This window comes from Haliotis rufescens, unplaced genomic scaffold (genome assembly GCF_023055435.1).
Source record: "Haliotis rufescens isolate VD_foot unplaced genomic scaffold, xgHalRufe1.0.p SCAF_10, whole genome shotgun sequence".
In the NCBI taxonomy this organism is placed as follows: Eukaryota; Metazoa; Mollusca; class Gastropoda; order Lepetellida; family Haliotidae; genus Haliotis; species Haliotis rufescens.
The window spans coordinates 28,422,282-28,439,012 of record NW_025963780.1 but is presented as its reverse complement, the minus strand read 5'-3'; the positions used below and the strand labels follow the sequence as shown (position 1 = coordinate 28,439,012).

General features: G+C 41.5%; 1 protein-coding gene across 2 annotated transcripts in view; it reads left to right on the top strand.

The window, feature by feature from the left end:
- The first annotated feature begins 6,886 nt into the window (after positions 1 to 6,886).
- The window catches only part of LOC124135048 (peroxisomal carnitine O-octanoyltransferase-like), a 41,956-nt gene continuing 32,111 nt past the window's right edge, over positions 6,887 to 16,731 (top strand). Inside the window, exons 1-2 of one of the 2 annotated variants that reach the window (XM_046500213.2) lie at positions 6,887 to 6,975; positions 9,698 to 9,748. In XM_046500213.2, coding sequence (XP_046356169.2) covers positions 6,942 to 6,975; positions 9,698 to 9,748 — 85 coding nt within the window. In that variant the 5' untranslated portion in view covers positions 6,887 to 6,941. Of the gene's footprint in view, positions 6,976 to 9,697; positions 9,749 to 11,182; positions 11,387 to 16,731 lie in introns of those variants that run through there. The other variant, XM_046500214.2, reaches the window with a different exon arrangement.

Here is a 16,731-nt window from a genome sequence, read left to right as displayed (position 1 = left end):
CTGAAGACCTATTCTACCCCGGATCTTCACGGGGCAACCATTTGTCATACCCCCAGAACTTTGGGATCTATATATTTGATCTTACAGCGTCACATACTGTACATATTTACACGTCAGTCAGTTCCCACTGTGTCCCTGAAGAGAATTAACAATACCCAGCGTCCTAAGGGCAATGGCCGGAGCACTTATTAAAACAATAAATGAACCATGTAAAATATATGAAAGACTAGTTATTATGTTGAATTAACATTGAGTTCTTCTGTTATTGATAAAACAGACCCCATTGGGATAGTCGCTCGCAATATTAATCACTGGGTTGCCTGTCCCTCCAGAGTCGATTTATTACAGAACACGTTGCTGAGTGCGGCGTTGAAAAGCAGCACATACACACACATACCACACAACCACACACACAACCACACACACGCACACATACACACATCACTCACCCACACCACACACACGTACACACACAATAATTAAATGAAGCACCAGTAAAATACACAGTGTCGACATGGAAAGTAGCCAACTTTTTGTAGAAATATTTTAAGCGTGATAAATTACGTATTGACTAACCTGTTGTTGATAAAGCAGATAGACGCGCGAACCACCAATAACTGTACAATACCCAAATACCCGTACGAACCTGGGTTATATTGTCATTTTATTGAGTACATTCTGTATAGACAGTGTCACATCAGACCCGTGCAGATCTGGGTTAGATGGTCTTCAGCAACCCATGCTTGTCGTAAGAGGCGACTGTGCTTGTCGTAAGAGGCGACTCACGGGATCGGGTGGTCAGATTCGCTGACTTGGTTGATGCATGTCATCGTATACCAATTACGTAGATCGGTGCTCATGATGTCAATCACTGTGTTGTCTAGTCCAGATTAAATCATTCACATTCCGCCGTCATATAGCTGGAATATTGCTAAGTGCGGCGTTAAACAACAAACAAAACACATGTCTTTTAGAGATGACGGTGTTCATCTTTCGGAGATGGAAAACGATATATTTCTTAACATCTTGTGAAGGGGATTAGAGACGTTTGTTTCCAGGTCTGACGTAAGTTTTAAGATCTAGTGGATGGGATGAACTTGCTATAGAGCGGGTTCATTGGAGAAGGTCATGGCGGGACTATCAGATGTGTGCGAAAATCCTGATTCTGAATACAGGACTAGTTGGATCACACGACATGTGTCATAAGCCACGGAGGTAATGTAGTAGCCACAATCTTTGTACGTGTGTGTAACCACGGAGGGTTCAGTGTGAGTAATTTCTGTCGTGAATAATGGGGGACATATAGGAGATAGTTACGCGATAAATCGCAAAGAACAATCTCACACGCACGCACGCACGCACGCACGCATGCACACACACACACACACACATACATACATACATACATACATACATACATTTAACAATCACATTAGAAAAACGAACCGAAAGGTTCACTCTTAGACCTTTACCTATGTTGTACAGTACTGGGGTGAGACGGTATCTGTCTGTCCGTGCCTTTGCCCCGCCAGCTCGTAACGTTGCTTAAATGGCCCAACCCCTGCAGGCCCCCGACTGGCTGTGCCGTTCTCTAGGTTTACCCCCTTGTAATAGGATTAGCTGTTAAGGCTCGTTAGTTTAGCAGCTTACGCGAGTTGGTCAGTTGTGGGTATCAGACTAAGTAAGTAGTAATAAGTAATTGTCATGGATCACTGGACCGTTAAGCTCTGATAAATCCATGACTATGTGGTCAGTATATGTGGAACCTTTTTTTGACATGATACACCAAACACTGACCATCATGTTGAGGGTTACCACACTCATTTGATGAAAAAAGCCTTAAAATCCAATCCAACTTGCACATTTGCATATATCATCAGTGAAGAGGCATCTTCTATGTTGACAGAGACATTAAACTTGTTTTTTTTGTGTGTTTTTTTTTGGTTTAACGCCGCACTCAGCAATATACCAGCTATATGACGGCGGTCTGTAAATAATCGAGGCTGGACCAGACAATACAGTGATTGACATTATGAGCATCTATTGGGATACGATGACATGCATCAACCCAAGTCAACGAGCCTGACCACCCGATCCCGTTAGTCGCTTCTTACGACAAGCTTAGTCAACTTTTACGGCAAGCATGGGTTGCTGAAGACAAGAGTTGCAAGCGTACCCTTGCATCCTAATCCTATACAGTCAATGGTTTGTCCACACTTGATTATTTATGGGGCATGATTGGTCCAGTCGTCGAAGGCGCCGCAATTCGGACACGCCAGAAACCTATGATTGTGGGTTCGAATCCCGGTTCGCCCCGATTATGTTTCTGAGTTTGTCAGCACCATACCCGTACTCGTGGGTTTCATCAAAGGGGTAAACGACTGAGACCTGCATCACTTCGGGCTTTCCTCCCACATTAAGCTGACACGACGCGATGTAACTGGAATACTGTTAAAAGCGGCATATTGATGACTGCGGTTATAAACAAAATTCACTCACATACTCATTTTTAGATTGCAACTTTATACAGCTGGATAACCTGAAAGTGGCAGATCTGTGGTCTCTAGTTCGTCCCTTTTTCATTAGACAAGTTATGTGCAGCCTTTGCAGTTATATGGTGAACAAACGACATGTGATTTACATATTGAATGTCAAATTAAATTTCCCAGTCGATTGTTCCCATCAATTATGGACTGTGCGCCGAGGACATGTGTAATGACTCGTAAATTACTGGTGTGTGTCCCGGTCCCAGCTTGGGTTGAGTGATTGTATAAATCGAACACCCAGGTACTAAAATATAGCATAACATCAAAACTCTGTACTAACGCAGGCGCAGGTGTCTTAAAGTGGGTCATATAATGTTACATGATCTCTTTTCACAATTCCTAGCCGCAACTCATTCCACCATGTACAAATTGCAGAGTCCACCCCTCCTAAGTGCCACTCTCTTTCCTATCACGTTGTAATCTATTCATAGTTTCATCTCAGTTATTACTTATTCTGTAGTTAAATCATTTGTGTGTATACGTGTTTATTATTTTTAATAGTATTTGATAGTTTTATGTACATTTGTGTTTCGTAAGCCTCATGAGCTAGCTTTTCCTATGTAATTATCATGTTTTCTATGTTATTATCATGTTTCCTATGTTATTATCAAGTTTCCTATGTTATTATCATGTTTCCTATGTTATTATCATGTTTCCTATGTTATTATCAAGTTTCCTATGCTATTATCATGTTTTCTATGTTATTATCATGTTTATATACATTGTAAAAGCAAAGTGTGACACAATGATAAAATAATTATCTTCTTCTCTTCCTCTTCTGCCATTTCGTTGGTTGGTTGAAGCACACTGTAGGAGCACTATGGTCTTGATATCATGTGTAATAACTAGTGGTTGGTTGAAGCACACTGTAGGAGCACTATGGTCTTGATATCGTGTGTAATAACTAGGGGTTGAAGCACACCGTAGGAGCACTATGGTCTTGATATCATGTGTAATAACTAGTGGTTGGTTGAAGAACACCGTGACAGCACTATGGTCTTGATATCATGTGTAATGACTAGTGGTTGGTTGAAGCACACTGTAGGAGCACTATGGTCTTGATATCGTGTGTAATAACTAGTGGTTGAAGCACACCGTAGGAGCACTATGGTCTTGATATCATGTGTAATAACTAGTGGTTGGTTGAAGAACACCGTGACAGCACTATGGTCTTGATATCGTGTGTAATAACTAGTGGTTGGTTGAAGCACACTGTAGGAGCACTATGGTCTTGATATCATGTGTAATAACTAGTGGTTGGTTGAAGAACACCGTGACAGCACTATGGTCTTGATATCATGTGTAATAACTAGTGGTTGGTTGAAGCACACTGTAGGAGCACTATGGTCTTGATATCATGTGTAATAACTAGTGGTTGGTTGAAGCACATCGTGACAGCACTATGGTCTTGATATCGTGTGTAATAACTAGTGGTTGGTTGAAGAACACCGTGACAGCACTATGGTCTTGATATCATGTGCAATAACTAGTGGTTGGTTGAAGCACACTGTAGGAGCACTATGGTCTTGATATCATGTGTAATAACTAGTGGTTGGTTGAAGCACACTGTAGGAGCACTATGGTGTTGATATCATGTGTAATAACTAGTGGTTGGTTGAAGCACACTGTAGGAGCACCATGGTCTTGATATCATGTGTAATAACTAGTGGTTGGTTGAAGCACGCCGTGACAGCACTATGGTCTTGATATCGTGTGTAATAACTATTAGTTGGTTGAAGAACCCTGTGGGGACACTATGGTCATGTGTGTACTAACTGTTGGTTGGTTGAAGCACGCTGTGGAAGCCCTATGGTCATGTGTGTACTAACTGTTGGTTGGTTGAAGGACGCTGTGGAAGCACTATGGTCATGTGTGTACTAACTGTTGGTTGGTTGAAGCACGCTGTGGAAGCACTATGATCATGTGTGTACTAACTGTTGGTTGGTTGAAGCACGCTGTGGAAGCACTATGATCATGTGTGTACTAACTGTTGGTTGGTTGAAGCACGCTGTGGAAGCACTATGATCTGAGATCTAGATTAAAAAAATAATGTGCGCTTTTGAAAAATTATGTCGAATTTTTGTTTTCACGCGTAACTCATCGAGGGAAAAGGTAGAATTGTCATAAGACGGAGGCACGATGTGAGATATGACATAAACATTTTTAAAATTTAATTTCCTACTGATCGTTACGATCTTTCTCCATAGTGTCATTGAGCATTGAGGCCGACTGAAAGTAGCTCCGGCATTTCACTCGACCGGGATATCAATTTTATGTTTTCAGAGAAATTGTTGGTTGGTTGAAGCACGCTGTGGAAGCACTATGATCATGTGTGTACTAACTGTTGGTTGGTTGAAGCACGCTGTGGCAGCACTATGGTCATGTGTGTACTAACTGTTGGTTGGTTGAAGCACGCTGTGGAAGCACTATGATCATGTGTGTACTAACTGTTGGTTGGTTGAAGCACGCTGTGGAAGCACTATAATAAACAAGGTGTGAGATCTTGATTAAAAAAATAATGTGCGCTTTTGAAAAATAATGTAGAATTTTTGTTTTCACGCGTAACTCATCGAGTGAAAAGGCAGAATTGTCATAAGACGGAGGCACGATGTGAGATATGACATAAACATTTTTAAAATTTAATTTGCTACTGATCGTTACGATCTTTCTCTGAAAACCATAGTGTCATTGAGCATTGGGGCCGACTGAGAGTAGCTCCGGCATTTCACTCGAGTGGGATATCAATTTTATGTTTTCAGAGAAATACAGTATTTTATAATAAAATTCATAATAAATAGTATAATTTAATTGTTACTACATTGGGGGTACATTGTGTATGTACAGGCTCTCTGATAAAACCGAGGTAAAACATATGTAGCTGGAATATTGCTGAGTGCGCTAAATGAGCAAACAAACTTGTCTACACAGTGCTTCAAGCATGCCCGGGGTATACTGAATGACCCTAGATGCAGTTTCTGTCCAAGTGAGATTATAGTTTTCAGGAGTGAAAATATAACATATCTGTTTCTCATATACAGACTCCTACATGACCAAATATGTACGTTGAATGTGCATTTTCGTTCAGAGTTTGAAACGTGTCGTGCATATACAGATATTTACACGTTTGTTTTTGCATGTGTTTGTGATGGGTGCTACAGGTGGGTCAGAACTTTGCGCGAACACCTGGCATCAATCTTTGATAGTGATTATAAACACTGCTCTTGATATAGTCGGAATCATACAACCAACTCCGCTTTTTGGAGAGATTTCTTATGAACATGGAAATGGTTTTGTCGCTCTTATTTTCGTTTGTTTTTGGCATCTCTCGAAAAACTAAAATATTCTCTTCTCGGATTTCATTGACAGGAAGTTCACTCATCCAGTTTAAGCTATTTTGAATACATGTTCTTCTTTTAACACATGTCATGTACCCCTTCATGTCTTTACATGCACTTCGAAAAACCGCTGGAATCTTTCAATGTTATGATTTCATAAGGTTGAAGAACTTTGAAAAAACTGTTAACGGAAGCGTTCATATATGACCAGGGAGTGAGTGAGTATGGATTTACGCCGCTTTTAGCAATATTCCAGCAATATCACGGCGGGGGGCACCAGAAATGGGCTTCACACATTGTACCCATGTGGGGAATCGAACTTCAACCACTAGACTATCTCACCTCCCCATATGACTAGGAAGACTGTACAAAGATACATAGACTCCCTGATATGACTGTCAGAACTAGCATTAGTTGAGTTCAGCTCTTAAGATTATGGATGATAAAAACATAAGTTAAGATCTGATTTATTTTCAGCAACCCATGCTTGCCGTAAAAGGCGACTATGCTTGTAAGAGGCGACTAACGGGGTCGGGTGGTCAGGCTCGCTGACTTGGTTGATGCATGTCATCGAACCCCATTGCGTGGATCGATGCTCATGATGTCAATCACTGGATTGTCTGGTCCAGACTCGATTATTTACAGACAGCCGTCATATAGCTGGAATATTGCTGAGTGTGGCGTTAAACAACAAACAAACAAACAAACAAAAAGATTTCAACGGGAAAACTATTAAAACATTCTAGAGCTAAGGAGACGGTTCTTTAATTCTCTACAATGTTGTAACTTACAACAATGGCTTACTTATGTTAAAATATTTATACAGCGTTATACCAAATATCCCCTCAAGCGTCCTCCCTGACGCATTTTAACAAATTTCTCTGCAACAACACAAACAAAACACAATTTTACAGGCACGAACGCGCGCATGGATAAATAAGTTGCCTGTGCTCATTGGGTCTTTAAAGTTTAGCACTGGTTCCAGACAGCCACAACCGGTCTTATCTTGTCTGTGTTGTGACCCTCACACCTGTATAACGGTATTAGGACGGCAGTCGGGATGGCGGAAATATGGGTCAGCACGGAGTTACAAGGTATGATTGTGCCAGCAATCGAATAACGTGTTTCAGACCTCTATATAAACACCTGACCATGCTTACCTCAAAGAGACGTGAGGCACCCGTGCACCTCGGCATTGGTCAGTTCGCGACATGTGTATTACATCATAACATAAATCTCACCTCAATGCATCGAAACGTTATTTAGAATTTGCTTCGCGTTTGCCAATGCTCCAATATCATTGTGGCGGGGAAAACCAAGAATGGGTTCATTGTATTCAAACATGAAGGGAATCTAACCCGACTCTTCAGTGTGGTGAATGAACGCTTTAAACACTAACCTACCTCATGGCCCTAAAATGCTGTTAAGCATGAGTGAACGCTTTAAACACTGACCTACCTCATGGCCCTAAAATGCTGTTAAGCATGAGTGAACGCTTTAAACACTGACCTACCTCATGGCCCTAAAATGCTGTTAAGCATGAGTGAACGCTTTAAACACTGACCTACCTCATGGCCCTAAAATGCTGTTAAGCATGAGTGAACGCATAAAACACTGGCCTACCTCATGGCCCTAAATGCTGTTAAGCATGAGTGAACGCTTTAAACACTGACCTATTTCATTGCCCTAAATGCTGTTAAGCATGAGTGAACGCTTTAAACACTGACCTACCTCATGGCCCTAAAATGCTGTTAAGCATGAGTGAACGCTTTAAACACTGACCTACCTCATGGCCCTAAAATGCTGTTAAGCATGAGTGAACGCTTTAAACACTGACCTACCTCATGGCCCTAAAATGCTGTTAAGCATGAGTGAACGCATAAAACACTGGCCTACCTCATGGCCCTAAAATGCTGTTAAGCATGAGTGAACGCTTTAAACACTGACCTATTTCATTGCCCTAAATGCTGTTAAGCATGAGTGAACGCTTTAAACACTGACCTACCTCATGGCCCTAAAATGCTGTTAAGCATGAGTGAACGCTTTAAACACTGACCTACCTCATGGCCCTAAAATGCTGTTAAGCATGAGTGAACGCTTTAAACACTGACCTACCTCATGGCCCTAAAATGCTGTTAAGCATGAGTGAACGCTTTAAACACTGACCTACCTCATGGCCCTAAAATGCTGTTAAGCATGAGTGAACGCATAAAACACTGGCCTACCTCATGGCCCTAAATGCTGTTAAGCATGAGTGAACGCTTTAAACACTGACCTACCTCATGGCCCTAAAATGCTGTTAAGCATGAGTGAACGCTTTAAACACTGACCTACCTCATTGCCCTAAATGCTGTTAAGCATGAGTGAACGCTTTAAACACTGACCTACCTCATGGCCCTAAAATGCTGTTAAGCATGAGTGAACGCTTTAAACACTGACCTACCTCATGGCCCTAAAATGCTGTTAAGCATGAGTGAACGCTTTAAACACTGACCTACCTCATGGCCCTAAAATGCTGTTAAGCATGAGTGAACGCATAAAACACTGGCCTACCTCATGGCCCTAAATGCTGTTAAGCATGAGTGAACGCTTTAAACACTGACCTACCTCATGGCCCTAAAATGCTGTTAAGCATGAGTGAACGCTTTAAACACTGACCTACCTCATTGCCCTAAATGCTGTTTAGCATGAGTGAACGCTTTAAACACTGACCTACCTCATGGCCCTAAAATGCTGTTAAGCATGAGTGAACGCTTTAAACACTGACCTACCTCATGGCCCTAAAATGCTGTTAAGCATGAGTGAACGCTTTAAACACTGACCTACCTCATGGCCCTAAAATGCTGTTAAGCATGAGTGAACGCATAAAACACTGGCCTACCTCATGGCCCTAAATGCTGTTAAGCATGAGTGAACGCTTTAAACACTGACCTACCTCATGGCCCTAAAATGCTGTTAAGCATGAGTGAACGCTTTAAACACTGACCTACCTCATGGCCCTAAAATGCTGTTAAGCATGAGTGAACGCATAAAACACTGGCCTACCTCATGGCCCTAAATTGCTGTTAAGCATGAGTGAACGCTTTAAACACTGACCTACCTCATGGCCTAAAAATGCTGTTCAGCATGAGTGAACGCTTCGAGAGGTCAACCCTCGCCCAGTGTTATATACCTGGTTTTCAACTGTATCAAGGCATGTCTTATAAACATTAGCAGGTTTTGCTTATTTCAGAGCTCTTTACTTGGAGAACAAAAAGCTCAATAATTTAGAGATCTCAAATCAAGGACGACATGTCTCACAATAAGAAACCCCCTTTTTTCCAAAATTGTTCCGAGTATCTCCAATATTCATGCAAAATAAAGCTTTGGTTATAGCATATGTATAAAACGGGGGCGGTGGGGTAGCCTATTGGTTATTGCGTTCGCTATTCACACCGAAGGCCAGGGTTCGATTCCCCACATGCATGGGTACAGTGTGTGAAGACCAATTCTGATGTCCCCTGCGATTATTTTCCTGGAATAATGCTAAAAGCGGCGTAAAACCATACTCGCTTACCTTGTCGCATCTGAGAGATATGTTGGCATCGGCAGAGTCTGATGTTTTAGAGAAGTTGTCCATTCGAGTTTTGGAATCACCAATTACGCAACATGCGCATAGAACTACTTTGAATACGCAAACATAATGAAATTTGAGTATACGTGTTAAGCTGCAATTTGCCTTCTCCTCAAGACAATCTGAATGAGGTACAGGCGAAATATTTATTATAATCATATAATTAATTATCTTACAATGAACAATATGAATTGTTTTTACAGAATATATCGGCCATCTCATGGAACAAGATGTGACTTCCAAGAAATACTCATGTGCGTATATTTACGGGAAGACTAACGCGTAGTTTATGAAAATATATAAGTTTGATAGAAACTCCATTTAAATTAAATAGAAGCTGCAGTAAGATGGAGATTCCTGTGGAAAAGTTAGACTTGATTCATTTAGAATTACAGCATTACAGTAAGGGCTGGGCGAAAGAGAAAATAATATTGTTCAGGGACTGTGAGACAGTCTAGTTTACTAGTTCAGCGGCATTCGTCACCACTCGCCCCTTTCCGTAACCTGCAAGTCGCTATTCGGCTTGTCCCGGAATAACACGAGTTGGTCACGAATGGTTCAGCGGAAGTTATTTTAGGTCCTGTCGTACAACTATCCTGGAGGCATTTCCTGTTATCGTATCGTTACTCTGAGCTAACATCCGCCCGAGGCAAGGGAGTTGACTGACTCTAAAAGTCCAGCTTGCAGTTAGTTAATTCCTTTTCCTCAGGAAGCTGTGAGCTCATGACTACCAACATGTCAAAGGTTATATATAGATAGTGCAGTCATTGCCAAGATCGACAGAAAGAGCTCTATGGTGATGTGAAATAGGGTTTAACGTCACGTCCAAGATTATTGCACTTATATAGCGATGTGCATGCTAAGTGTGTGTGTACTAGTCGGGACTGATTGCGATTTATAGTGCTAGCTCACTGAGATACCATGCCGCAGTTTAACATGAATACCCCACTCAGACACAGTATACTGATTCCGAGCCGACCAGTCCTTGTTTTAGCCCCTTAATGCCGAGCGCCAGACAGGGCAACAACAAGTTCCTTTTGGTATGACGCGGTCGGGGATCGAACCCCGGACCTTCCGCTCTCCGGGCGGACGCTCTACCATTAGACCACGGAGGCGGTCGTAGAGCATTATGGACTCGATGATAACAGTGTACTAATCTACGTCGAGACGTCGCTAAATGCAATAAACCAGAAGTTGTTATCCATAAACATGTATATTGTTTTTACTTACACACCAACTTGTAGAATGCTAGCCAGATATGTATTTTGATAAAACATGTTCTAAAGTAACATATTGATGTAGTTTCCACTTCGACGCAAATGACAAGACAGTTTGGTTGATCAACATTTGTGTCAACAAAATGTGACAAAACAACGACTTGAGGTCTTACATGAATTATTCTTTCTCTCTCTCTCTCGTGTATAGGGTAGCGTGAACGATGTCATTACATCAGCACTGACAAATTAGTTGTATACACATGGGATAACTATAGCAGGCCTGAGGGTTTATAATGCTAGAGTGGAGCAGGGATTTCGCAGTCGGAAGCCTGTAGTTACAAATATTTAGATGGTCAAGTGAATTCCCGACAAGCTGTGTTTAAAATTTATCATACGCAAGACTGGTTCGAACTCATGTTGAAACAGGCCGTCTTGATAGGGTTTCACTGAACGTGTGTGCATTGTTTAGAGTTACCTCCCCTGAAAAAGGAAGTAGACTTTGACCCACAGCTGTCGACTGTCAACACAAAACATGCCTGTTTATTAATGTGTTATCCGAGTAGGATACAGGTGAAGAGTCTACACAGTCCTTGAACGAGATTGCAGACACTTCGCTGATAATACTCCGTACATTCTTGTGACTTAGAGCTTCCCCTTGCTACAACAAATAAACAGGTAAAGTTGCATATATATTTGTCTATCAATCAAGTCGGTTACCATTGTTCATTTTTCATCATGCCGGTAAAAATTAATATGCGTGTATTTATTATCGACTTGTATGTCATGTACTAGCTAAAGTAATTTGGCATTAATCATCGGTTCGTTTGATCTTCTGTTATTTATTCAGCGATTGTGTAAACTGAGTAACTTGAATTATAATGAACTTCACGGCGAATGAATGATTCATGATTCTGTAAGGAATATGTGTATGATACTCTAAACTAGGGCTGGGACGGGTAACTCGGGTACTCGGGTCGGGTGGGTACCCACATGACTACCTGGACCCGTGGTTAGTTAGGTGACATACTGTTTAATGACCTTAACAATAAAACTCAATGGTTACACTACAAGTATGATCAGATTGTTTTATACATGTATCTAAATAGTTTTTGCCAGGGCTGCAGTAAAACAATTCCCATTCGGACATTTTGTACCCAACTCTTGAGACATATAGCGGGTATCCGGGTTGGGCCGGGTAATAGGGTGGCGGGTACCCGGGTAGTAAATTTGGACTTGTCCCAGCCCTACTTTAAACGATGTCTGAGTATATTACATACCCCAATCGCTTTAAAGCAACAACTAATATATGATATTTCATTTTGAAAATTTGTGTCGTGTGATTATTTAGTGAATTTCTCTCTACATAATTGCTACTGTACAGTGAATCTCACCTCTTAATTATGCAGGGTTTCACAAATGCTGCGATACCATGAATGTCGCGATACCACGGGGTCCGAGTAGATCTATATATGGTGATTGGGGGCAATACAGCAGATTTTTTAGGTTAAACCTTGATTGATTTTGAGTTCAGTATTTGCAGACAGATATGCTGACCACCATGGCGATTCATGCTTGGCTTGAAGATTATATTTTCACTACACAGGGATCTATCTGGGTCTATTTGCAAGTCCAGGATATTCTCAGTTGTCATTTTGGGGTTCCTTGGCAAGAACATGGGGATGCCAGGCAGGCCACATTTGGCAGGCTCCACTTGTTTACCAAGCATTTTACATCCTGCTTTGCATGTCATAGATTTGGATTTCAATGTTGAGTGTATTTGCAGGATAGAAATGCAAGTTACCTTATTCGACGTAATAAGCGCCCCGCTCTAATAAGCGCCCACAGGGATATTTGCTAATATATTGGCAAGTGAACAATCCCAATTAGCACCCCTTCTGATTTATCAATGTACACAAGACTTATTTATTCGTGTATAATTCGCACTCCTGTGTTATATGCACCCTTAATTATGGGCAATTAAATTCTTGAAAAATATATCTGTCGTATATAAACAGTTCAGACTGTCAGCATAAACCAAGAAATTTATCTTTCAACTCTGTTTTTTCCACCAAAATAATATTCTAATAAGAGCCCCCTATTTCTAATTTTGAGAGCGCCCTGGGCGCTTATTACGTCGAATATGGTACATATACAAGATTGTAACATGCAATCTAGAGATTTGATGGGTCTAAATGGCACAGACATTATGGAATTACAAGAAGCTGTTCATAAAATTTTATAGAGACTGTTTCAAATTCCTATGATTCAAACTGCCAGATGTAATTTTGTCCCCCAGGACTCGCAGTTTAAAGTATCTTTACCAACACAATTTGTTGCGTCTAGGATGCAATATTGTGCATCCTGTAAAACCCTGTACATATTACAATATATTGACTATGTTGTCTATGAATGTCAAGCCCTGCAGTGGATCACAAATATTTTCTAAATTCATTATTTTGTGGCAGCAGCAGTGTTTGAAATAAAATACATTGCCAGGCTGCCACCAGGACCCACCGACTTTGAACCTGCAGAGCCTGAATCAACTCTTCAGCAACCCATGCTTGCCGTAAAAGGCGACTATGCTTGTCATAAAAGGCGACTAACGGGATCGGGTGGTCAGGCTCGCTGACTTGGTTGATGCATGCCATCGATCCCAATTGCGTGGATTGATGTTCATGATGTAAATCACTGGAATTTCTGGTCCAGACTCGATTATTTACAGACCGCCGTCATATAGCTGGAATATTGCTGAGTGCGGCGTAAAACAACAAACCAAACCAAACCAAAACCAAAGGTTCACATTAAAAAAACTGCAGCTCATTGTGACAAATAAATCAACACATAAATTTTCGACAAATTTGAAATGAAGGGTCCGACATGAGATGTCACGGGCCATCAGGCAGGCGCTCATTTCGAACAGTGAACAGCAGGCATCATCACTACAACAGATGGAGCTGGCACTAGTGGCAGGTTCTGGAAACAATATTTATAACCAATATATAGTATCTTTCTGATCATGCTTGTGGGATATGGTACTTATGTATGCACACACTGTATGGTCACTGTAGTTTGATCATGACAGTAATGAGTTAGACATGTTCAGGGCTGTGGATGTATCATGTCAACAAAATGGATTGTATTTGAAAGTAAATTCATCACTTCATTTTATCACAAAATGAAGAAGACCTAGAGTTAAACCTACTTGTTATTAACAAAAAAAAACAGCTTCAGAAAAGTTCTAAAACTCGACGCAACGATCACTGTCATGCAGATATTTTACAAGTTCGTCAATCTGAAAATGATGTGTGATACAAAGATCGCAGAAGTGTTGTAGTAGCCAAGTTTTTGACTCCTCAAATGTCAACTGCCATTTTCATGATGAATAATGGTCCAGAGTTGATTATGATGTCATATAGCTGGAACATTGCTCAGTGATTCAACAAACAAACAAACAAACAATCAAACACTGTTCAAAGCACAACATATGTTTACCAGTAAGCTGTTTTTTTCCTAAACCAGTAGACAGTGATTGAGTGACTGGTGCTCAGTGATAATCGAAGTACAGCTCCCCCAAGTGCGTGTAGGTTCACCATGTTGACTGACCTCAATTATGATTTATCTATTTGACATTAGTAATGTAGGCCTTATGTCAGGATGTGAGGTGATACTGCAGATTACGTTTTTTTCACAATCTCATTAAAATCAGACCTTTTTTCTCGCTACCGCTAAACAAAGATCTGAGGACATCCCATTAGGGGTCACGTCAGAACGACCTTTCATCCGACTTATCAGAGCGTCGCTTACCAGATTATGAAAGTGACAGTCGGAATGTGATTTCTAATCTAGGGTTGCGACGGGTACTCGAGTACCCGATAACATAACAGGTCGGGTAGCTTAGGACTCGAGTCCAATTTTCAGGACTCGAGTACCCGTTCAGGGGAGATAACTCTAATCGCCTTTCGTAACTCGTAAGTCAATTCAAAATGGACGACAAAGCGGACAAGCTTTCAAATGTTTGGGCGTAAAGAAAAAGACCAAATGCCGTCTCTGTGGCATATGTATCAGCTACACAGGTAGTTCGATGAGTTCCATGAAAAAGCATCTAAGTTTTAAACACAAGAGCATTTCTCTTGCCGGCAGCGACAGCACGAAAGCCAAGAAACAATCAACTTTAACGCAAGGGGCGTTTGGATTGGATAATCTTAAACCGATGAATCAAAATTCTTATGAATTTCTCACTAAAAAGGCAATGCTAATGTGTGTGAATGACTTGCTGCCACTAAACCTCGTAAATGGCAGTGGATTTCGAGATTTTTGTCATGCCATGAACCCAAATTATGTTGTTCCCCACCCTTAAACGTTACACAAATATCTGATGAAAGAATATGATGACTGCAAATCTCTGTTGATTGAATATTTAAAGAAATGTTCAGCAGTCGCATTTACCACGGACATGTTGACGAGTTGCGCTACACATGGCTATATAACAGTGACTGGTCATTTTCTTACCGATGACTTGAACTTGCACTCTAGCATCCTGGCAACACGTCGTGTAGAGGAGTGTCACACAGGGGAGAACATAGCCGTCATTCTGGTACAAATTCAACATGAATTCGCGATCCAGAAAGTTTGTGGATTGACCACAGATAATGCCAGCAACATGTCAGTTGCAGCCAGGGTGACAGGGTACCCTCACATCAAATGTTTGGCACACACGCTGCAACTAGCGGTCAACGATGGACTCAAACTGGAAGCTATCGACAATTTGATCATCCATGCCAGGAAACTAGTGAGCTTTTTCTCAAAATCATTGGTGGCCTCTCAAGAGCTGGAAGATGTTCAAAAGAAGCTGGGCAAAGACATCAGACACCTCATTACTGATGTGCCAACTAGATGGAATTCGATCTATTACATGTTTGAACGTCTCATCTATCTGCATACTGATGTAGTAACCGTTCTTCATGATGAGAAGTTTAAAAAGCACAGATGTCTAAACTTGAAAGACAGGCACTGGGCACTTATGGAACACCTTGTACCAGCTCTGAAGCAACTTGTGTCTTCGACAGAAGTGCTCTGTGGAGAAGATTTCCCGACGTCTGCAGGAGTTTATCCATTGGTCTTTGCCCTCATCCGCAAGCACCTTGTACCTGGAGAACTGGGCACCAAGATAGTGTCTGACTTGAAACTAAGGATCAAACAGGGCCTTCAGTCATGACTTCAAGGCACAGATTTTCACTTGACGGCTGCAATGCTAGCTACTGCTGTTGATCCATGTTTTAAGCACTTGCGGTTCCTGGATGAAGATCAACGTTTAGCTGTCAGAAAACACCTAGTTGATCAGATAAAGGAGCCAACCAGCTCTGCATATGAGCCTGAGGAGGTCACTGAGCAGTTGGAACATGCCGTGGATTCTGCAGACGCTGCAGCAAACGCTGTAGTTGTGAAACAGGAAGAAGACCTGCCACCTCCCAGAAAAAAGCCGACGTTCAGAGGGAACCAAACTCTTGGGTGATATCATTGACATTGATGATGATACTGATACATGTAAGAGCGAAGAGCAAGAATATAATAGTTTCCTTGCTGCGTCAAGCAAGCTTTACAAGCCACAAACAGGAAAGTCCTTTTCTCTTAGCCGCTGGAGAGAAAACGATCATGCATTCCCCAGGATCGCAAAGCTAGCCAAGTGGTATCTGTCAATACCTGGCACAAGTGTTCCGTCAGAGAGAGCCTTTTCTACGGCTGGTCTTACAATTACACATAATCGTGCTAAACTTCTCCCCCAAACTGAAGATGCAATTATTTTCCTGAACAATAACCTGAGGAAAGTTTTTTAAAAAGCCAAACATTTCTGATGCCTCTCCCTCTACGTCGGCTGCAGCTGCGGACGTCAGCGTTTGTAATGACGCTCCATCAATTAAGACTGAACCCGGAACAGAGTCAACAGACACACAGCATACAGAAACTCCTATGTTGCCGGCCCTCCCATTGCTGGGCAGTCCCGGCAGTGGTGATGAGATTTA